Below are 23,933 nucleotides of genomic sequence, written 5' to 3'. Positions count from 1 at the left end.
AGAGAAAAATACAATTTTTTATAATAATTTATGAAAAAAAAACATATTTAACTTTTTAATCAATATAAAATTTTCAACATGCAAATTAAAATAGAATTTTTCTTAACATTTACTGTATATCCAAAATAAAACCATAAATAACAAAAACAAATCACTATCACGTTAGATAATCACTCAAGTATCAAAATTAAACATCAATGGTTATATATCAAAACATCCTATATCGTATAATAAAAAAATAAAAAAAAGAATACTTACAAAATAAACTTTAATATTCATCTGATGAAGATGATGATTCTAGGGTTAGCTAATTCATATGATAGACATAACGAGCAATGCCTCGTGCCATTAAATAACAGGAAATAACCCATTTTTTTAATGCCTTCCAACATTTGAATGCAAATTTAAGAGCCAAAGTTGATCTCATCGCCATTGCCATCACTCTCTTCAAATACTACAAAATAAAGAAAGTGAGAGAGAAAAATTAGAGGGTTGTGTTTAATTAGTGTTTGCATTTACTTAAATACTACTATTTACTATTATTTTATCTTTTTTTTCCATGGTTGTTTTTATTTCAATATATATAATCTCTAATTCAATGCAATATCTTTATTCATAAAAGCACTCCAAAATTAACAAAATTATTCAATTTTTTTAATTTTAAATAAACGAATAGTTCTATTGATCCAATGTATTTCATTAATGATATAAAAAGTAAATTGTTGGATTTAAATTTTGTGAACGAAAACCATATAACTGGATAGATAGATCTTTCATTGAAAACAGAAATTAGAAAAATAATTCTTATATTACAAACTTGGATTTTCATATTGGAGTATAATGTATAACAAATATAGTTTTTAATCAAGTTTGATTTATATTTTAAATATCGATATATTCTATCAATTTGAATTTTTTTTTTAAGAAATTGAATTTTTAAATTATTGTAATCTAGATTTTTTTGTTATTATCGAATATAAAATACTAATACACCGAATTTCACACTACCATAATCAATAATAACAAATTATATATATATATATATATATATATATATATATATATAATAGTATTAAGATATAATAATTGATATATTAGATTTTATATCAATAATTATATAACTGATTTGTTAGAAACAATACTTACGGTAACCAATTCATAAGTTAATATGAAATTACTTTGAATGTGGTAGGCAATATTTTTAATTTGAATTTGAATTTATTTTTCATATTTTAAATTCCGATTCACTGTATTAGTCAAAAGATATTTCCTAGTAATTGATTTTTTAAAATTTTCTCTACGTGAAAACTAAGGTGGAAAAAGATAATCATATATCTAGGATCAGAAAAATATCTCTCACCGGTCCATCTACATACTTTTAAATGATGGGATCAGAGAGCTACTAGTAGGATGGCAAAAAAATTCTCCAGATACGGTTATCTCCGGATAAAATCTATCAGGTAGTTATTATTGGGTATTTTAATATATGCTTCTAAGCAGGTCGGGTGCTATTATACTATCTGATTTACGAGTATCCGTTATCCAAAAAAAATAATAAAAAAATTAATTTATATATTTTTTAATTAAGTTTAATTAAAAATAAAATTAAATTATATTTTATTAGGTTAAATTTAATCAAAATTAAGCTTTAATTTATAATAAATATATATATATATATATATATATATATATTTGTAATTTTATTTAAATTTTATTTTAAAATATATAAAATATTTTTTTTGTGGATATTCGTGAGTACTCGTGGGTTTTAAAATACCTACGGATATTTTCTAAACGGATACTCAACGAATACGAGTAACAGGTACAATTTAATTCGATGAGTCGAGTTGCGAGTAAACATTATTCATACCCAACCCCTTGTCTTGTCATCATCAGTAAGTACTAGCATGTGACTGCGACTGCAATGTGTGTCTAAAAAGATAAAATAAATTAAAATATATTTTTTATTTCAGATAATTTTTAAAAGTATAATATAAATAAATAAGTACAATAAGAAATGTTGTTTTGCTAATACTAGCAAAAAATGATGACTGAAAATTGTTTTTATATAATACAAACTAAATGTATTTATTTACGGTAAAGAAAAATAGTTTTTTTTTGGAGCATTTATTTTATATGAGAGAAACAACTCAAGTTGTTTTCTTCACCAAACAGAAAACTATTATTTTTTTTCTTTCAGTTTTTAAAATAAATTTACCTGAATATATTAAAAATCATAACAAATTTATCAAAGAATACTTAAAAAAAAGGTGAGAACAAGCACTAGAGCGAGAAACATGATAAACATGCTCACCAAGTCTCTACCTTCTCTCTAATCGATTAAGTCTCATTTTTAATTTATTTTTATCCAATATGCTAGAATATTTTTTTTAACAATGAATATTTACTATTCTACTTGATTTTATATTCATATACTTTATTTAGATTAAAAGTAACTATGATATACCCATTCAAGTTTTATACGGAAATTATTTTTAAATTTAAATATAAAAAACACCGGTGTATGACAATTTTCTAATTCAATACATATTTTATCATTATCAAATATACTAAATCTCTATCAAATTAATTTGATAATAAGATTTTGTTGAATCAACTGTTTTTATTTTGTAAATGGGTAATTACATTAATCATGGGTTAATACTGTTTTTAATTAATACAAATAATATATATATATATATATATATATATATATATATATATATATATATATATATATAAACAAAAGAATTACCATTCATATAGACATAGATATTTTAATAATTTTTATTTTTAATTTAAAATAAAAAAATAAAATTAGAAATACTCACTTAATCCTAATTTACATTCTTCACTTATTTAATTTGTTTCTCTCTCATCTCTATCTCCTCTCTCACCCACACATAGGAGTTTTGCAATTTATTGTTCATGCTCTGTGTTTACCACTTTAATAATAAAATAAAGGATGGTGTTGATGTTGATGGCAGGGCTATGTTATATCTTTTTCCTTTTCATTTTTATTAAATTTTAGAATGAATAATTTATGTACTATATGAAATATACCCGTGGGAATCAAGTTACCATAGGGTAGCCAATCAGTTGAGGCAACCGTTTTAGGTAATTAAATTTTAATTAAGAGCGCAATGGTCATTTATGGACAGTTAGCAGGTAAGACATTAATGGTTGGACTACCATATCAAATATGAATATACAACATTAATATATGAATATATGATATTAATGATTTGATTGTTGTATCAAATATGAATATACGACATTAGTGGTTTGACTGCCATATACAATATGAATATCTGACATTAATGATTAATTAATAGGCTTGATTGCTATAAGCTTTATAAATATACTATTTATGTCTAGGTAAAGCCACCTTTTTTTTATTCTAATAAACTAGAGACCTCTGTGAGTTTGAGAGTGTCTTTTGCATGTTAATAACCGGTTGGTGTGGATTGCGTTCTTGAAAAGGATTTGACGATCAGAGTACAGCAGCGCAAGGAAGGGCGATCGACCCTCGAACCTTTTCAATCGAAACAGTTTATCTTAGGTTTGATACTTTGAGTATTATGTGGCCTCCGACTTCCTTTATTTGCTTTGCTTAACATTTGAATAACGAAATAATTTATATGCTTTTAGTTAAAATCATGTTGATTTGCAAGGTGAAGAATGAATAGGGGTGTGAAAAATCATTACTCATGTTTATTTTATATTACTATATTTTTAGGTTGTACTTTTCTCTGAATTTTCATAAGCATAATGACATCCGAACAAATTGGTAATGAGCCTGTAGTATTTTTTAGAGATGATGATTCAACATTCAAAGATGATATAGAGAGGTTCGTGAAGATGATGAAATTGAAGAGATATTGAATGAACTTTTGCTTGAAGGTGAAAATGTCAATGACTCAACTCTTTACAAAGGCAAATGGTTTAACAACAACATATATGCTTGCAATTTCCATTTTTTATTTGTAAAGACTTGTGGTTTTCACTTAGATGTGATCATAGTTATAAACGAAACTAAAATAACATTGAAGATATATACAAAAGAGAGTTTACTTGTCATCTAACAAGTGTCTTTAAACAAAAAGAAATTACTGAAAGTAGAAAAACAAAGGAAGCGAAAAAGTTCAAGTTCAAGATGTAACAGTATTTTTTTTTTGTTTAACAACACTTGTTTCGGTGACAAATAAACTCTCTTCTATATATCTTTAATGTTATTCTTGTTTCGTTTGTAATTATGACCACGTCTAACTGAAAAACCACAAGTCTTTGCAAATAAACAATACAAATTGTAAGCATTTGCGTTGCTGTTAAACCATTCACCTTTGTAAAGAGTTCATTGACATTTTCCCTTTTAGGCAAAGGTTCATTCAAGACCTCTTCAATTTCATCGTCTTTACGAACCTCTCCTCTCCAATCTTATCATCTTCGGATGTTGAATCATCATCTCTAAAAAGCACTCCAGGCCAATTACCAATTCCTTCGGATGTTATTATGCTTATGAAAATTTAGAGAAAAGTCCAACCTAAAAATATACTAAAATAAAATAAACATAAGTAATGATTTTTCACATCAGTAATGATTTTCCACCTTGCAAATCAACATGATTTTCCACCTTGCAAATCAACATGATTTTAACTTTTAAAGCATATCATTTATTTCGTTATTAAATGTTTTGCAAAACAAATAAAGGAAGCGACCAAACAAAGGAGGCCAAATAATAGTCAAAGTATCAAACCTCATAAACTATTTGGTTATGGCAATGAAAAGGAAAAAGATATAACACAACCCTTCAATAAAAAATCAACATCATAGATTATTTGGTTATTAAAGTGACACTCCAATTAGTTAAACGAATTGGAGTGTGACGTGTTGTTGTGTGTGAGTGAGAAAAAGAATAAAGATGAGAGAGAAACAAATTGGATAAACGAGGGAAGTGGAGTGAGTGATGCTGATATTTTAATTAAAAATAAAAATTATTAAAATATCACTGTGTTTAAAGTATGTCATTTCTTATGAGTAAGAATTTTTTTGTCTACTAAACCTTTGTATACTTTAAAAACTTTTTAAATATATAAACATTACATTCAAATTTAATTATAAATTTAAAAATTTTATTATTTCTTTTCTCAACCTTTAAATCTCTTTTATATAAGATATATTTTATAAATTTTTTAATTTTAATACTTTAGTACGTTCGATTTTGATGAAGAGACAAGTCTTGTTTTAGTGAGTAAGTCTATTCATCAAAACAAGGTTGGTTCAACATTGTAAATAAAAACATAACATGCAAAGAAACATGTATCGTATCACCCAATAATAATATTTTAAAAAGGAAGGTTATTACCAATCCATTGGTCATTATTCAAACATCACATCCCTATATTAATCCATGCATTCACAATCAAACCAAACAAAGAAAAGAATAGTTTACATCACTGAAATCAAATCATACAAAATACACACAAATAATTCTTCTTACACTTTTATCTTTAAAAAAGTATCAAAAAGTAGAAAAGAATATTTAAACTATTTTAAATTTCGATTTTTAAGTGATGTAAAACTGTTAAATATGATAAAGAAAAACATGTATTTTTAGTAGAGTAAATAGATTTGTAAAGGGTGGTCATTCCATATACCGTCATTCAATCATATTATGCATTATAATTTACTTGACTTTTACCATAATTATTTTGAAATTGAACTTACAGGATTTTTAATTTTTAATCGGTCAATAATGTATAAATCGAATTCTTTTAAGTATATAGTGCAAATATTTAAAGAAAAGGTCACAATGTCAAAGTTTTTGTGCTCTCTGTCCATATCTGATAGTGTTCTGCAATGGTAAGATCTCAACAAAACTGTATCAATGAAATGCCATCGCAATTTAAAACAGTGAATTTTATGCTTTTCTTTACAGTAGAATGGACATGATTATTAATAGAGAGTAGAAATTCTATAAGCCTTCAAAGAAAGTAGCAAAGAATGTTTTGATATTTGTTAGCATTTCTCTTCTTTGATTTGGAAACCCTTAAGTGAAAAATAATATATTGATATTTGTAGCATCTCTTTTTTGATTGGTAAACGCTTAAGTGAACAATTTTTTAAGTTGGATATTTTGTTTAAATAAGTTCCTTGAGAAACTTCAACCTATATTTGAATTATACCATGAAATACTTAAAAATCAGATATCTAATTTTGTAAGGCCAATTAGAACAAACATTATTCAATATAAAATAAATATAATATTTGAATTATACCGTGAAATGCTTAAGATGTCACTAAAAAGTACTTTTATCTGTCATGATCTAATGCTAAAATACAAATTGCCTTCATATATTATAATTTATTACGTAAACATTTAATCAAAATAACTTGAGCTATAATGAATTTTTCTCTATCCGTAACACATTTGATTCTTGTGATATACATGCTTTATATAAGAAAGAGTATTAAAGATACGAGACTCTATAAACAATAAGACATGATTAGATACTCTAGGGAAATTTGTGTAGTTAACAATAAGGGATCATAACGCCTCTGACCCACATTTCAAAAATCCTACATTAGCAGTGAATACATTAAAACCCTAGAACAGAACTTTAAGCTGTATAGGCACATTTTAAAGTATGAAGACTAAAAAAGGTGAGGTTTAAACAGATAAACCATAATTTCAAATACAAAATTTCATAATTAGGAATTAGTAGATTCTAGATATCAAGATTAACAATAGATAACCTAGTGAAACACAACATAGAGAAAGTTTCTTGACATTAGCATAGATAATAAAATATGAAATCAATTAATTATATGTTTCTTATATGTATATAATATTAAAAAATTCTTTATTTAATTCCAACACTCAAAAGATTACAGAATGTGAGGTTACATGACATTTTTTTGTTGGCTAAAATTGTAAGAAAACACGTCACCATGACTGCACAAACTAGTGCGATCGTATCAAGGTTCCTGCTGCAAGGAACAGGCTAAATACAGCTGCACTCCCTAGAGTTGTCTGTCCAATATGCCTTATCTTGAGGAATCCAGGAACCTGCAAGGTTTCAACATCAAATATGAGAAACTAAACAACGGAAGCTACATCAACTCATAAATACAAGCAATTGCACTCTCAAGATAAACCAGACAAACAGTTGAATATATGTGTACATATATATGCCAACAGAGACTAAATAGATAAATCCTTTAAATGCCTCGCGGCTGCGCATGCATATGACTGACAGGTAATCCAAATTTGAATATTAGATACATATGCAACAAGGACTGAGGAGCCCCTAAAATAGTTAATTCGTAAGATACTTCCTAACATCATAATTGCATACACTCAACTACCCACAACCTGAAAATGATGAGTATATTATTATCCTTGTCTTTTCTTCGACATTGTAAATCAAGATGAGAAACACTGTCTTGTTATAAAACATTTCAAATTCTCTATAAAGATTAATTTCCCTTTTTAAATTCCCTATCCAAACACACTATAAAATAATACTAATAGGCATAATTTTACAATGTAAGAAATTTGTTTCTTTTTTTTTTATAAGGAAATCCCAGTACAAGGTGAATTTTATCATTCAGGAAAGGTATATCACCTTATCATCTTCAGATTTTCCCTATGACAATGGGCCTCACAACACTTGCCAAGGATCCCATGAGCAACACTACACAAGACCCTCGCAAAGTACCGATCCTGAATAACTCGTGGGAGTGTTTTTCTTAATGGATTGAAGAGGTCAGGACTACATTTAGAGGTGCTGGGTAGATTCTTTACCAAAGACGACGAATTACGCTATGTGAAAAGATAATAAGAACTGGATATATAGATTGCATTTAGAAAGGGTTGCATTTAGAAGTTATCAATCATCCAAAACAACAATATATAGGTTGCGCTCTAGGAAACTGGGAGAAATAAACCCAAACAGAAGGTTCAGGGATAGAATCTGCAATAGCCAGAACCAAAGGTACTTTGGAAAGCCAATGAGGAGTTGGAGAGATACGTTGATGCAGAAATACAAAATGAACTCAATAAGAAAGAGCTTTGATGTAAAGGATGATAAAATATAGCTTGAATCATTTCTGTCAAAAAATTACTGAAGGAAGATCTATAAGGAGTAGATGATATGGCTCTTATTTTGAGTTCAAAGAAGACATAGAGAGAGTTTTAGAGGACTTTCTGTGCATTAAAAATATGAAAAATAAACAATTGGTACCGAGCTTGTGCTTGCAACAGGTAGATTGAAGCCATGACAATAACTGGTCATGTTGAGTTTAGAGAAAACACAGAATTTTAGACAACTTTCTGTTGATTGAAAAATGAGGAAAGTAGTAAAATTGGTACCGAGTTTGTGCTTACAGCATATATTTATAGTACATGAAGCCTAACTAACTGCAATCTAACTCCATTTAAAACGGTTAATGGGGATTTGAGAAATTATTTACCATCAGGTAACTGAACTACAGGTAATGAACTGGTGATAAACTAACTTCAGTAGACTAAGAAATGATATTCTCACATACTAAATTTCATCTTGATTGCAAAGTGAAACTTTGGGATGGGGAAGTGTTTTAGAGACACAAGTCAAGAGAGAGAAGGATTTACTCAATAAGTCTTCCATTTTGCCCACATTCTGATTCAGTTCTACTAGAAGAAAAAAAAATCAACAGTTAAATTCCTCATCAGAACTGTTCTCTTAATAATGACAATTAGTTAAAGAAGTTGCAAAGGCCCTAGATTAGCAGCTTCATATTACATTAATTTTACACTTAGTTAGGGTTTAAGATAAGTTAAAAAAAAATATCAGAAGCAAACTTGATGTCCCATTGCAATAGCTTCTGGCTTCAATATGATTTCCTTCATGCAAAACAAACAAACCTTTTTTCCCCCAATTCTTCATTGATTAAAACATCAACATTGTCTTTTGAGACATAACCGCCCCCAATCTAATTATAAAAGAGGCAAATTGCCTTTTGCAATTAATCATTAGATAAATAGAGGAATTGAATCACATACCTTATACCTAATTGCATCGTAAGTCCCATAAACGGCACCTGTATGCAACACACCCAATTTCAATATCGACAAGATTAACCGAAGAAGATAGCGAAAGATGTGCGGTGTTTGGCTTAGTGAGAAGGAGGTAACCAAACAGAGGATAAGAGGTACAATCTTACCGACTGCGCCGCCAATAGCACCGCCCACGGCAGCTCCGGTCGCCACGCGAGTGAGGACGCTGTCTCTAGCCATTCCTTGTTTATTTTTCGCTTAACTTACTTCTTCAACTTGGATTTTTCTCTGTAATCAGAATTTGGTTTTATTAACTTTAATATTCCTTTTGATCTGAGATAAAAAAAAAAAAAAAAACCGTCGGGAATGTGTGTCCCTTTTTTTCAGGTAGTTTATTATTTAATAGTTTGAAAAAATTAATTAGTTAAATTTAAATAAATAAATATTTAAAAAGTAATAATTAAATTTAAATAAACTGTTACAAAAGTGAAATATGCATAAAAAAAATACAATCATTTTGATTATTTTTGTATAATTATAGATTAAAAAAATACAAGTCCAAATCAACGTTATTGTATTCGTATTTTTTGCTGTATTATTTTATTTTAATAAAGTAAAATGGAATGTCTTTATATAATTTTGATTTTTAATATATGTTGCTATTTTTATTTCGATCCTTCCATTCCAAACGAAAGCTTGGATTTCGTTTAGTTTAATCTTTTATTTTCTTCGACATTAATTCTTTAAGTTTTAAAAATAATTCAATTTGATTATTTTTATGATATTCTTTGTTAATTTTAAGAATAATGATTAATGTCGATGATTCTACCTGTCTATTTATTTATTTATCTATATATAATACACTTCAAACTATCACAAAATGTAATTTTTTAAATTTAAAACAAACACAATAATAAAAAATACCAAAATTATTTAAAAAATGAATTTTAACATACTTAAAATATTAATAAGTGGTTGGATGGTATATTGACATTTGACAATATTTAAAGATGACACGTAGCATTAGGTTTTGTAGAATTTTGAACAATTTTAAACATGAAATGTTCAAACTTCAAACAAAATATAATAAACAAAACTATCAAAATTAATTAAAGAAACAATTTTAACACACTGTGTTATTTTTATAGATATGCTATAAATAATAATAAATATAATAATAATTTATCTATAAATAATATACTTTAAACCATTTAATAAAAATATTTCATAAAATTACGTGAATTGGAAATAATAGATACTTTAAAAAAGAATATAATAAAATTGAAAATCATAGGTATGTATTTAATAATAATTCCATTTAAATAAAATTGAATTAAAAGTAATTTACTTTTATAGATTAAAATTGATTTATATATTACTAAACATTACTAGTAATAATAATTTTAATTAAAAATTAATAATTTAAGCAAGAAGTAAAATAAAAACGGAAAATATAATTAATATTCTCAACTAGAAAAAAATTAATTAAGTAATAAAATAAATTGTAATAATAATTTTAATTTAATTTTATAAAAAAGTAATGAAATTAGAAATAATAGATATATATTTAATAATAATTCCATTCAATTAAAAGTGGATTAAAACTAATTTACTATTATAGATTAAAATTAATTTATATATTAAATATAATAATAATAATAATTTCAATTAATAATAATAAGCAGAAATCAAAATACTAATAATAAACTTGCTATATTTGTTTGACTCCTGGAATTGTCCTGAAATCCACATAGTTGGGTATTCACTCACTATTCAGCAAGTCTATTGTATAGCACAAGTTGGCTTATTTAGTCCTATTTATTTGAAAATTCCAAACAGGCTCGTAATTCTTATTTAATGCAATTAAGTTGTTAATTTTTAAAAAATATCCAATTAAGTCATTTTCGTTACATGACATCTTGTAATATTTTTAATTTTAAATTTTGTTTTAATATTTTTTGAATTTATTTTGTCAAGTGTTAAATTGCGTTACGTATTAAGTTATTGTCGTGTCATAAAATTAACTTCTATTCAATTTATTTTCTACATTTAAAATTTTAATACAATTTAATACTAATTTTTAATAGAACAAGTTTATTTACTAAAATAAGAAAAATTAGTAATTAAACTTAATATTATATATATATATATATATATATATATATTTATATATTAAAATAATGCTTTTAAGATTTCTACATCAAATTATTCCTCTAAACATTAAAATTAATTTAGTTTTATACATTTTTAATTTTAATAAGGAAATTTCTATTTTAAACTTATATTTTTTTAATATATAAAAATGTAAATATAAAATAAGACTTATAATTTTTAAAGTTTAATATTTAAAATAATTAAAAAAAATGTATTTTACTTGGTTAGCTTATTTATAAATTTAGTATCCCAAATATATTATATATTTTAAGTTGATGTATAATAAATTTAAATTGTCATCGTCACATATCATGTGTCAGGTGACACAACAATACATACAGTCTGACATATGATAAACAAGTTAAAAATAAAAAATTTTGAAAACCGTGTAAGATGTGTATGTATACAATATTAATACGAATTTAGTGAAAATGAATTAGTTGAATATTTTTAGAAGTTAAAGAAGTTAATTAGCCATATAAGAATTACATTTTTAATTGAATTTTATATTAGAACCAAAAGTGGAATTAATATTAAAAAAATTCCATTCTAATGGATTTAGAAAGGACAAAAGGGTAATTTAAAACTCTGAAACAACGTCATCATCACCCACTGAAGCAACGTCATCATCACCCACTGAAACAACGTCGTTTTGTCATTTTATTCAATGTTATCTTTTCTTATTTCCTTCGTTTCAAAAACTGTGGACGATTCTTTAATCTTTCCTTCCTCAAATTTTTTCTTCTTCTCTTCATTTTTATTTTCTGGTCTTCGGTGCAAATCTTGAATCACCGCATTCTATGCTCTAGTTTACGCTCTCCGGTTCCTTCCCACAATGTCCAGCGACACCTCCTTCGCGGACCACAAGCTCTGCGGTTTCCTCTTTGCGGTTCTCACAGCCACTGAGCGGGACTCCGATCCAGCCTTCGCTGAGCGCTGCGAAATCTTAAGCGACGGGGGCGAGGTTGGGTTCCGCTCCCAAACCGGCGTCGTTTTGTCTACGGTGCTGAATTCGTCTCAATGCGGCGGCGGCGGCGGCGGCGGAGGATCGAAAACCAAGAGGACGCACAGCGTTGGGATGGTGAATGGGAGCATGAGCGTGGTTCACCAGCTCCACGCTATGGTCACTCGCAAGTGCGCCAAAGTTGACGCACGCGTGGTGTGCGTCGAGTCGCCTAGGGTTGTGCTGCTGGTTGACGTGTATCTTCCTATTCAAGTGTGGAGTGGCTGGCAGTTCCCGCGGTCGGGGGCAGTTGCCGCCGCGGTTTTTCGCCATTTGAGGTTCTCATCTTCTCGCTTCGGCATTCCTTTGTGTTGTGTTCCGGAAATTGTTACTGGTTTAGTGCAATTTGGTTGTTAATAACTTTAGATTGTTAGAAAGATACATGAACAATTTTGGTTGGCTATGCATACGTAATGGTTAGAGATATGATCAAATTATAGTATACAAGTGAAGATAAACCTTATTTTATAACTCAACTTTTGAGGTTGAGTTAGGTTGAAGTCAAATTATAGGCTGAAACTATTATGAGATTGGGTGTGACAAATAAATATAAATAAAAAATGAATCAGATGTTGAAACTGACAAATTAGGGAGAAGTTTATCACAAGTTCAATGGCATGTGTTGCCTTAATCAAGAGCCTGCAAAATCCTCCCTAGTGGAAGAGAAGATGCTTGTATCATCCATTCCACTCAACTTCTCCTCATCGTATTTCCGTTACTGTAGCAACATTATTGTCACACTGAGAGTGCTCTGTTTTCTTGGAAAACCCTGCTTTTCTGGAAAAATTGCACAATGGAGAATTTGTACAGGGAAAAAATGTAACGGAAGATGAGAAAGTTTTTTCATCATTCACTATTTTTTCTTTTTAAAATATTATTAGGAAAATGTGTATTAATGTGTATCAAGAAAATGTGTATTAGGACCTTCCTTGGGGTGTTTGTCAAAAAATTCTTTGCATTTGGGGAGGAAGAAGATTAGGTCAACTTTTTGATCAATATTGTGTAGTGAGGAAGAAGCAATTGGTTGGGGAGGAAAAGATTGAAGAAGTTTCCCTAAAAGATGAAAAATAAGGAGATTTTTTAGCAATGCTACAACCTCCTTATTTATTGAACTGTGACATTTTATTCAGATTTTGCTGTAACTGAGGAACTCTCCCCTATTAGTTTCTTAACTTTGTAGGAACGACTCTACATTCTCCAACATCCTTCAAAGTTCTTGTCAATGATCTTCAATCAATAGTTCTCCTTTTAAGCACCTTGTCATAGTATTTACACTTTATTTTTCTTGCATTCTGAATAATTGAAACACAATGCTTCCATGCCACATCAATCTTCACTCCATTACTAGATTTGGGGGTTTGCTTCCACCACTTGGATAAACTTTTTGGGTTTGTTGCCACTGATATTGTATTTAAAGCCATTTCATAATGACAGGGAACATTTGAAGCACCCCTTTGGCGAGCACCAATGCATAGAGAAGATAGAACAACCCAAGAGTGCCCCAAAACTCCCCAACAGCCAAGCACCCTATAATGGAGATTCCACATCAATTGGAAACCAGAGAGGATTTTGAACATTGTGCTGTTTTTTTTTTCAGAAGAAATAAATATTTTGATTATAGAAGCTGTTGCAAAAACCAAGGAAGCTTTATTGAAGAAAAGAAGGTTGAATGTAATTAATGAAGACTAGGAAGCAAGTAGGGGGTTTGTAGAAAGACAACAAATGTTGGGTTTTAAAGGAAAAGAAAGAGTTAGTAGTAGTAGACGAGAGTTCAAGCAACTATAAATTAAATGATTATAAGCTTGTAAAGAAGAAGTTGATGCTCAAGGTTCTGCTTTTTTTTTTTTTTTACCTGAGTGTCATTCCATTCAACGTAATTAAAATCCAACTTTTGCCAAAAAATTGGAATGATTGGTAAATATGGGGTTTGCCATAAACCTCCATCTCATTATTATGTTAGAGAAGCTTTTGAAACAAGCAGTGTTAAAAACTGACTTAGTCCTTTAAGAATTTTTGGCAAGTGGAAGAGAACAAATTGCATAATTATGTCTAATGGGTGGATGGATGAAAAATGTGTTCTATTTGTAACTTTTTGGTGGATAGTCCTAAAGAGACCGTGTTTCTTTATTCATTTGATACTTCAAGCATCTAAAAAACAAAAGATAAAGTTTTTAAGATGTTGTGGACTTTGTTAGAGAGGAAAATGTAGTGCAAGCAGTTCAATTTGTTAGAGAGGAAAAAGTGTTTTTGTTTGTAACTTTTTGGTGAGTAGTCCTAAAGGAACTATGTTTCTTTGTTCACGGGATACTGCAAACTATCACAAGCAAGAGAAAATTTTTTAAGATGTTAGATAATGTTGTGGACTTTGTGAGAGAGGAAAATGTAGTGCAGGTAAATGGTAATGCTTCAAATTTTAAGGCAGTTCGAGATTTGTTGCTGAAAAAAAGCAGCATTTGTGTTGGACCCCATGTGCTCCCCATAGCATTGATTTGATTTTTGGAAAGAATTTGAAAGTTCATCAAGTTACTATCAAAAAGGGAAGAATGATCAACACCTACATTTATGTAAAACAATGTTAATTAGCTTGTTGAAGTAGTTCACAAAAGGAAGAGACTTGATAAGATTGGGTATGACTAGATTTGTAACGACTCATGACTCTAGCCTGTCTTCCTGAATTGAAAATACCATGGTGGACCATGTTTAGCTTTGAAGAGTGGAAAACAAGCAAATTTGGAACTTTGAGGGGAGAAAAGTTGAAAATATAGTATTGGATAGTTGGTTTTGGAAGAATGTAACCACATACCTCAAAGTTGCTACCCCTCTTATGGTGACCCTAATATTGGTGGATGTATAAAACCCACAATGGGTTTCAAATATGAGGAGATAAATTGTGCAAAAGAGAAGATTAAGTGCTACTTTAATAATACTATGAAAAGGTAAAAATTCTTTGAAATTTAATTACTTATTTGTGAAATTATTTCTAGTACAGGATAGTTGGTATTGAAAGTAGTTATGAAGCTGTTTGGAAAATCATTGATGAAAGGTGGAAAGATCAACTTCACAAGCCTCTGCATGCAACTACTACCGCAAAAAGGAAGGTTAAACGTATTGGTATTTGATTTAGACAATAGTCTAAATAAAGAAGATTGAAAAAAGCAATACCAAAAAGGGTATCAAATCGAAGACGGGTTGTATTCTAGATCCTTCTGTTTCATATATGGATTCTTTTTTTCCCAATTACCTCAGTATTTCGAATATGAACCTGGCATGATGATTCCAAGGTGAAAGAGGATTTGTATATATGCATGAAAATATTGGTTTAAGGATGTTGCATAAAGAAAAAGAAATTAGTTTGCAACTCGCTGATTTTCATTATGTTAGAGGACTTTCTTTCATGGAACATGCGAGGGATTGTAGGAAAGTGTTGCCTCTTGGAAAATGGTGGGAGATGTCTTGGGATAGAACTCCAAAGTTATAGTGGTTTGCTATTTGAGTTGAGTTTGACTTGTAGCTCTTTTGGGTGTGAGCATAATTGGAGCTTATTTGAAATAGTAATTGAAGTTATTTATAATTTATAGTTTTCTACATTTGGTTTATATATTTACCGAATTTGATATTTATTATACATTCATAGAAAGAGAAGTAATTGTTTCTATCAGAAAAAGATGAATGGTTTGGTTTATGTGATGTATAACTTGAAATTGAAAAATAAACTAATTAGAAAAATTGATGCTCTTTTGTTTGATGATATTTTGTCTGATGATGAATTGATAACTACAAAGGGATATAATGTTGTTGAGATTGAGCAAGTTCAATGTGATGATGAACGTGGAAATGCTAACTTAGATAGAGCAACAAGAGATCCAATTCTAGATGCACTTGATCTTGATAATAGGACTTTTGATGCCAATATTGATACACAATTTTCTTGTGAGAAAGAGTTTGATGGTGATGACATTCTGATGAAGATGATGATGTCATTAGAGGATTGGACATTGAAATTTGACATTAGATGATGTCTCTGTCTAGTTATTTAATTGGTATGTGACTTTAACAATTTATGCTTTGTCATTGTATGAACTTATTTATTTGGTGTGCTTTATACTTATATAGTAGTCATGTGCTATTGAATGTAGTTGTTTTACTATTGTGGAATTATTTTTTTAACTATTTTGCTTAATTATCGTGTTGAACTGTTGCATTAATTTGCTATCTATGGATATTACTTTTCTTTTTCATGTAAAGTAACTTATTATGAGTTTATGAAGCTCTTATGGAGCTCTCACGAGTTTACATAAATTCTAACCTTTGTCAAACTTAATACCTTCTCTATTAAACTCACCAGTTATATTCTCATAATTTTGTAATAATAATTTAAATTGACTAATCTATTGCCTTCATTTTCCTGTGTAATATACTTTACACATGTCGTTGACTTTTTAGTTTGCTAACAGTTAGAAATGTTTGCAGCTGTGATTGGGATGAGCGAAGTTCAATGCTTTCATATCCAGACTATTGTAGAAAGACTCATGGAGCAAACGAGAGCTTTTGGAACCTTTCTGATTGTCATGTACTTTGTTGCAAGCTCCATCCCCATGTTAGCAGTTCTTCAAGGAAAAGCCTATTTGAACTTCATGAACTTTTCAAGACACTACCTGGCATAGGAAAACAGCGGATGTTTAATAGCTCCAAAATAATTCCTATGGATCACTCATGCAGAGCAGGCATTTGGGAGTTATCTGATGATATTTTAACAAAAATTTTATCTTCCCTTGACCCAATGGACCTCACTAGGGTTTCTGAAACGTGTCGTCATCTAAGATCATTGGCTGCTTCTGTAATGCCTTGTACAAAGTTAAATCTGTTTCCTCATCAGCAGGCAGCAGTTGAGTGGATGTTGCATCGTGAGCGAAATGCTGAGCTTTTGCCACACCCTTTATATGCATTTCTCTCAACTGAAGATGGTTTTAGTTTCCATGTAAATACCGTTTCTGGTGAAATTGTCACTGGGGAAGCTCCCACCATCAGGGATTTTCGAGGAGGAATGTTTTGTGATGAGCCTGGTTTGGGTAAGACTGTAACGGCACTCTCTCTTATTATGAAGACACGAGGTACATTGGCAGATCCACCAGTAGAGGCACAAGTTGTCTGGTGTCAACATAATGGTAATCAGAAATGTGGTTATTATGAGATCTGTGGTAATAACATAACTGGTTGTTCTGCATTGGGTAAAAGGAACGGGAGCCAATATATCAGTAGAACTAATGATAACCATGAATACTCCTCCAAAAGAGCCAGAATGTCAAATCCTGACCAGCAAATGATTAAACTTCAGAGTTCATGTTCCATGGAAGTAAACAAATCACCTGTGGAGGCACGCTTTAAGGAATCTGTGCATTCAAATCAGTACACTAGGAGTTTGAGCCGCATAAAGAAAAACCTATGCTTCACAAATGAAGAGGAAGCTATGATATCCAAGGAAAGAGAAGTTGAAGGATTAATTAAAGCAAAACATGCATCAGATGTTACACCTCATTTATCTCAAAAGAAGCTGCCTGGGAAGCCTCAAGGTGATCCTTTTGAGTACAGTGATACATGGATTCAGTGTGATGCTTGTCACAAGTGGCGAAAGCTGGCAGACAATAGTATGGCTAGTTCTAGTGCAGCATGGTTTTGTAGTATGAACCCTGACCCTCTTTATCAAAGTTGTAGTGTCCCTGAACAACATTTTCGTTCTACATCTAGGATAACATACTTGCCAGGGTTTCACTTAAAAGGGACTCATGGTGGTGACAGACAAAATGTTTCTTTTTTCACCAGCGTGCTTAAGGAGCACTACTCACTGATAAATTCTCAGACAAAAAAAGCCCTGGCCTGGTTGGCTAAAATTTCAACAGACAAGCTTGCAGCTATGGAAACAAATGGAATAAGAGGTCCTATTTTAAACACGTGTACTGCATCTGGCAGACATTTTAATGCCTTCCACAAAGTATTTCAAGCATTTGGCCTCTTAAAGAGAGTAGACAAAGGTGTGTGCAAGTGGTTCTATCCTCAACATCTTAACAATTTGACTTTTGATGTGGCTGCCCTTGGCATGGCACTCCGTGAGCCTATAGATTTTGTCAGGTTATACTTGTCAAGGGCTACCCTGGTAGTTGTTCCAGCAAACTTGGTTGATCATTGGAAAACACAAATAGAAAAGCATGTGAGGCCCGGTCAATTGCGGATTTATGTTTGGACTGATCACCGGAAGCCATCTGTGCATTGTCTTGCATGGGATTACGACATTGTCATAACCACTTTTAGTCGTCTGAGTGCAGAGTGGGGCCCTCGTAAGAGGAGTGTTTTGATGCAAGTACATTGGTTTCGGGTAATTTTAGATGAGGGGCACACTCTTGGGTCTAGCCTGAACTTAACAAACAAGTTGCAAATGGCCATTTCATTGATAGCTTCTAATCGATGGATACTAACAGGAACTCCTACACCTAACACTCCTAACAGCCAACTTCCACATCTGCAAACATTGCTAAGGTTCCTTCATGAAGAATCTTATGGACTGAATCAAAAGTCATGGGAAGCTGGTGTGCTCAGGCCATTTGAAGCAGAAATGGAGGAAGGGAGGTCTCGTCTGTTAGATCTGCTTCACAAATGCATGATTAGTGCTAGAAAGACAGAATTACAAAGCATCCCACCATGCATCAAGAAAGTTGTTTATCTGGATTTTAATGAGGAGCATGCTAGAAGTTACAATGAATTGGTAATCACTGTAAGGCGTAATATATTGATGGCTGATTGGAATGATCCCTCACATGTTGAGAGTCTACTGAATCCAAAGCAGTGGAAGTTTCGTAGGGCAACTATAAAAAATGTCAGGCTTTCGTGCTGTGTTGCTGGACATATTAAGGTTACACATGCTGGTGAAGATATTCAAGAAACAATGGATATGTTAGTACAAAGTGGTCTGGATCCTACTTCTGGAGAGTATACCTCCATAAGATGTAATCTCTTGTATGGTGGTCACTGTGTCAGGTAGTACCTAGGTTTTGTATTTTCTTGTATCTTTTTTTTTGTCTTGTTGCTGCTTATTAATCTTATCATTCTAAATAAATTGTGAAGGTGCAAGGAATGGTGCCGCCTTCCGGTCATTACACCATGTCGGCATTTGTTGTGCCTTGATTGTGTTTCTATTGACCATACGAAGTGTTCTTATCCTGGCTGCAGTAAATTGTATGAGATGCAAAGTAGACTTCCCCGACCTGAAAATCCTAATCCAAAGTGGCCTGTACCCAAAGATCTTATTGAGCTACAACCGTCATATAAGCAGGCATGGTTTATGAAGAGCTCAGTTGGCATTCACATTTATCTTTTCCTTCCATTTTTCTGTTTTACAAAGCTAATATGCAATGTTGATTGTTGAACCCAGGATAATTGGGATCCAGATTGGCAATCTACATCTAGTACTAAAGTCTCATATCTTGTCCAGAAGTTGAAAGCCTTGCAAGGAACCAACGAAGAGACTAGCTTCTGTACAGACAATAACAATGATGAGATGCCTATTGAGAATAGTTTCTCTCTGCATAGAAGTGATGATAAATCAGCATTTCAAAAATGTTTGAAGAGCAGCACAAAGACCAATTCTAACCTTGAGAAAGTTCTTATATTTTCTCAATTTCTTGAGCATATACATGTCATTGAACAGCAGGTGCATTTATGTGTATGGTCTTTTGTGAAGTGTTTCTATTTTACTTTTTTGGCATTTGTGGATGCTTTTGCAAATGATCTAACTATTAAATTGGACTTGTTTCTCTTTGGCAGTTAGCTATTGCTGGTATCAAATATGCTGGAATGTATAGCCCAATGCATTCCAGTAACAAGGTATAATGTTGGAATTCTTGGTTGTTTCTGAAAATTTTAATTTACTTTTGGTGTCTGACCTTTGGTTAATTTACCTTTTCCTTTTTCAGAAGAAGTCTTTAGCCACGTTCCAGCATGATTCAAGTTGTATGGCGCTTCTAATGGATGGAAGTGCTGCATTGGGTCTGGACTTGAGTTTTGTTACGCATGTATTTCTAATGGAGCCAATTTGGGACAGAAGGTTAATACATCTGACTATTCTAATTTACAAACAAGGATATAATTTTTTATTGGCTGAGGAATAAATTGATATTCTAAAGTCATGAGCATGTTAAAATTTTGTGAACTTTTTTGCCATAAATGGTTTAGTCATTTAAAATTGTGGTCCAGGGTGTGGTTAATTTACATTATCTGTCAATACTGAATTTTCTGTTTTGGAATTCAACTTGCCAACTGTAGCCATGCAGATGCATAAAGTGATTGGCAGTGAATCTTTTGGTTTACCAATTTGTTGGATTTTTCTACTTTGACTCAAATTGGAATGTTTATCCAATTTCATTATCTTCTGACTTGAAATCTTGTCAGTATGGAGGAGCAAGTAATTAGTCGTGCTCATCGAATGGGTGCTTCTCGTCCTATTCACGTTGAAACACTAGCTATGCATGGTACAATTGAAGAGCAAATGCTAGGCTTTTTACAGGTGAATCTCTATAAATTGTACTTGGCGCCATTTGATTTGAGCGTAATACCTTAACCTTAGATGATAGGTCTTTCTGAATGCGTTGTTTGTTTATGTTGTCCTTCATATATGTTGCTGAAAATATTCTCCTCAGTTGCTTTTGTTTAGATTTTATTATTATTGAAAGGATTGCTTGTCATTGTGTATCTTGTACACATGAGTATACTCTTATTTATAATGGAGAATATATAGTAGTGACGAACAAATTCAAGAACTACTAATGAGAAGTATTTTCTAAGTTATTTCCCTATTTGATGCGATCAAATCATATTTCCTTATTTAATGTAATCAAATCATATTTTTAATACTCTCCTTCAAGTTGGAACATATGTTTCATATGAGACAAGCTTGTGATAAATATCATCAACATGAGACTCCTTGAGAGACTTAGCAAGCAGATAAGCCAGTTTGTTGCTGGAGCTGACAAAGTCAAGCTTCATGCATCAGTTTGGAGCAGGTGTGAAGGTCATATGCTAAGGAGCTGGTGGCACATGGCAGCTGTTGGCCATGTGTTGAGCAGCATAGTGGTTGTCAGAGAAGGGTCGACTTTGATGACAGGGTTGTGTTAAAGGTCAGGGGACACAACAGCTGTTGAAGAGCAAAAATGCTTAGAGGGCATGGTGGCTGTTAAAGAGCAGAAATATTCATAGGACGTGGTGGCTGTTGGAGAGAAAAAGTTGCTAGGAGGATATGGTGACTGCAGAAGACCAAAAATGGTATATGAGGATGTGATGGTTGTCGGAGAGCAAAAGTGCTTGGAAGGCGTGACTACTGTGTAGCAAAAATGGTCAGAGCATGTGGTGGCTGCCAGAGAGCAAAATATGCTCGGTGGTTGCTGGAAAGTAAAAATGTTGCAGCGGGTATTGTTTACCTGAAAGAGAAAGTCTCAGTGGCAAAGACAGCGTCATTGCCTCTAGGGAAAAAGTCATGGCTTATCAAGGGATCAGTGACTAAAATGGTCATGGATGATACTATATTGGAAAGATTGCTTATTGTTGTGTATCTTGTACTCGTGTTTGTACTCTTATTTATAATGAAGAAGAGATACAATAATTAGGAACAAAATTGATAACCAGTGTTGCAAAACATTTTCTCAGATATTTCCATATTTTATGTGATCATATCATATCATATCATGTTTTCCAATTTAATGTAATTAAATCATATCTTCAGCAATTATTATTTATGTTTCAATTTGTTGATGTTTAACTAGGAAGCTGATAAATGTAGAAGATCGCCAATTAAGGATGTTGCGGAATCTGAGGATGATGGCGGGGGACGAGGATATAAATCATTGCATGATTTTGCAGAAAGCAGTTATCTATTGAAACTAAGATCTGTGTATACTAATTCAGAATGTCCAGAAGGTTTGTTCATAGTGTTTTCCCCATATCTGTTAGGAAATATGGATTCAGCAGAAAGATGAGTGATATTGCATTTTGACTTCTGTTCCTTAACTCTTTGTTTGAAATTTTGACAGGAAACAAAAGGTGAAAGGGTTATGACTATGTTCGGAAAAACTAAGAAATGTTTAGTAAAATTAATTATTGAAGTACTAGTAAATGTAAGGTAACATGAGTTATATGATGAATTTTTCGTGTGTTCTATTTTTGTTTTATAGACAAACATGTTAGGTTATTATTATCATCTTAGATTAGCCCAATGGCGTCATGTTATTCATTTAGCATGTCTTAACAATAGAGTAGGATAAAATTTTTGTTGTTGGTTTTTAAGATAAAATATATTTTTAAAGTTAATAGTGTAATACCCAAGAATTAATAAAAAGAGAACATGTAATAATTAAAATAATAACTAAAAAAGTTGTTACATGTGAACAATTAAGAGACCTTGGGTAAAAAATAAGTATATTAAACTAGAAAGAATATTAGTGGAAGGAAAAAATAGCTACAGGCTTATGTAAATTATAAGCTATTTGAAATAGTTTAGGGTAGCTATAAGCTTTTGTAGGAAACTTGTTTACCAAATACCTTAATTTGGTCCATGAAAGTTTATAAGGTTACAAGTTAGACTGGAAGAATCAAATGCTACTTGCATTTCTCGCCCAGTGTAGATTAGGACTTTTAGAAGAGAAAAGTATAAAGAAAAAAAAGAAAAACTTTTCTATAAATTAAAATTATCTTATGTATTAACTAATTCGGAGAATCTTTCGTATAATTTTTATAAGTTTTTGTTTTTAACTTGCATAAGTCATTTTTTTTTCTTGGTAGAAGTCATTCTGGATCAGCTTGTCCAAATATACTTAGTAAGTTCAATGAAATATTGTATGTCCGAGTTCTATAAGCACCATCTTGAAACTTACAGCATGCTCTGACCTATAGATAACCTCTGTTCTCTAAACTTACCCTCACCAAATTGTACGGTTTTTTAACTGGATTTAAGATATGTACTTTGGATTTAAATGAAATCTTCTCTTTTTTTTTCTACTAACTTTATTATTTTTGTATAAAGATTTAATTAGAATGTATTGAGTTGCTCTGTCTTCCAATATGAATTGTCGCATGGTTTCTAACAATATATTTAAGTTACGCCCTTATGATGATATATATTTTTTGTTTCTACTGTAGGTGTTTTGATCGATCAACATCAAGCAAGTTCTAACTAATTTACGTAGAGCAGGTATTGTGGACATTTGCCCTGAATATGGTTTCACTTTCTGGATATAGTCTTAGAAATGCTCATCTAATGAAATATGGCTCATGCATTCAAAAGCGTTGAAACCATTCTTTTTGTAAAATATATCATGGAGCTCTTCACAGTGTCACTCCTGTTTGCCAGTGATTAATGAAATACTGGAAGAGTCTTGCGTATTCTTTTGTAGAGGATTGAGTCCAGTCTATTTGATGTAATGTTGACCGTTTGGAGTCAATAGTTTGAATTTAAATCGATCGTTTTGGTTATTGAAAAATACAATGTTATTCTCCATCCTTGGCCTCGGCAAATGTCATATCATATGTATTTATGCTTATATTTATTTCGTTATGGGGAGGTAATTATGTAATTATTAGTGAGTAGAAAATTCAAGATACATTAGCAAAAGGGTTTCTGTTCATTTTTTGTGTTATCTAGAGTTTTTAGTCGATTTGCTTGATAGATATGTTTACTTCCATTTATTTTGTGGATAA

At 31.1% G+C, this 23,933-nt stretch overlaps 2 protein-coding genes across 6 annotated transcripts; one reads left to right on the top strand and one right to left on the bottom strand.

Annotated features, from left to right (window-relative positions):
• Positions 1-6,816: 6,816 nt before the first annotated feature.
• Positions 6,817-9,354, bottom strand: LOC106761435. The gene is made up of 3 exons (XM_014644988.2): positions 9,208-9,354; positions 9,047-9,084; positions 6,817-7,069 (listed from the first exon to the last, which is right to left on the bottom strand). Exons 1-3 carry the CDS (start codon positions 9,278-9,280, stop codon positions 6,965-6,967), a joined length of 216 nt encoding a protein of 71 aa, XP_014500474.1. The 5' UTR covers positions 9,281-9,354; the 3' UTR covers positions 6,817-6,964.
• A 2,520-nt stretch (positions 9,355-11,874) lies between these two features.
• On the top strand, positions 11,875-23,733 carry LOC106761983 (F-box protein At3g54460). Of its 5 annotated transcripts, XM_014645636.2 has the most exons (11): positions 12,337-12,475; positions 13,632-16,237; positions 16,668-19,226; positions 19,314-19,521; positions 19,621-19,899; positions 20,013-20,072; positions 20,162-20,292; positions 20,637-20,751; positions 22,004-22,157; positions 22,271-22,280; positions 23,376-23,733. In XM_014645636.2, the coding sequence occupies exons 3-11, from the start codon at positions 16,693-16,695 to the stop codon at positions 23,407-23,409; spliced, it is 3,525 nt and encodes a 1,174-aa protein (XP_014501122.1). In that variant the 5' UTR covers positions 12,337-12,475; positions 13,632-16,237; positions 16,668-16,692; the 3' UTR covers positions 23,410-23,733. The 5 variants fall into 5 exon arrangements, 4 of the variants coding, with proteins under 4 accessions (XP_022636950.1, XP_014501120.1, XP_014501121.1 ...); XR_001375751.2 differs by lacking the exon at positions 13,632-16,237 and having other exon boundaries at positions 11,875-12,475; positions 22,271-22,359; XM_022781229.1 differs by lacking the exon at positions 13,632-16,237 and having other exon boundaries at positions 11,875-12,475; positions 19,419-19,521.
• The last annotated feature ends 200 nt before the right edge of the window (positions 23,734-23,933 follow it).

This window comes from Vigna radiata, chromosome 5, assembly GCF_000741045.1.
Source record: "Vigna radiata var. radiata cultivar VC1973A chromosome 5, Vradiata_ver6, whole genome shotgun sequence".
In the NCBI taxonomy this organism is placed as follows: Eukaryota; Viridiplantae; Streptophyta; class Magnoliopsida; order Fabales; family Fabaceae; genus Vigna; species Vigna radiata.
This window is presented reverse-complemented; position numbering and strand designations above follow the sequence as displayed.

Excerpts from the sequence above, each read along its gene's own strand:
- LOC106761435 (XM_014644988.2), bottom strand. The coding sequence starts at position 9,280 with ATGGCTAGAGACAGCGTCCTCACTCGCGTGGCGACCGGAGCTGCCGTG. Across the intron at positions 9,085-9,207 it reads TGCTATTGGCGGCGCAGTCG|GTGCCGTTTATGGGACTTAC; the intron begins GTAAGATTGTAC and ends TGTTGCATACAG. Across the intron at positions 7,070-9,046 it reads ACGATGCAATTAGGTATAAG|GTTCCTGGATTCCTCAAGAT; the intron begins GTATGTGATTCA and ends GAAACCTTGCAG.
- LOC106761983 (XM_014645634.2), top strand. The coding sequence starts at position 12,030 with ATGTCCAGCGACACCTCCTTCGCGGACCACAAGCTCTGCGGTTTCCTC. Across the intron at positions 19,522-19,620 it reads TACAACCGTCATATAAGCAG|GATAATTGGGATCCAGATTG; the intron begins GCATGGTTTATG and ends TGTTGAACCCAG. Across the intron at positions 20,752-22,003 it reads AAATGCTAGGCTTTTTACAG|GAAGCTGATAAATGTAGAAG; the intron begins GTGAATCTCTAT and ends ATGTTTAACTAG.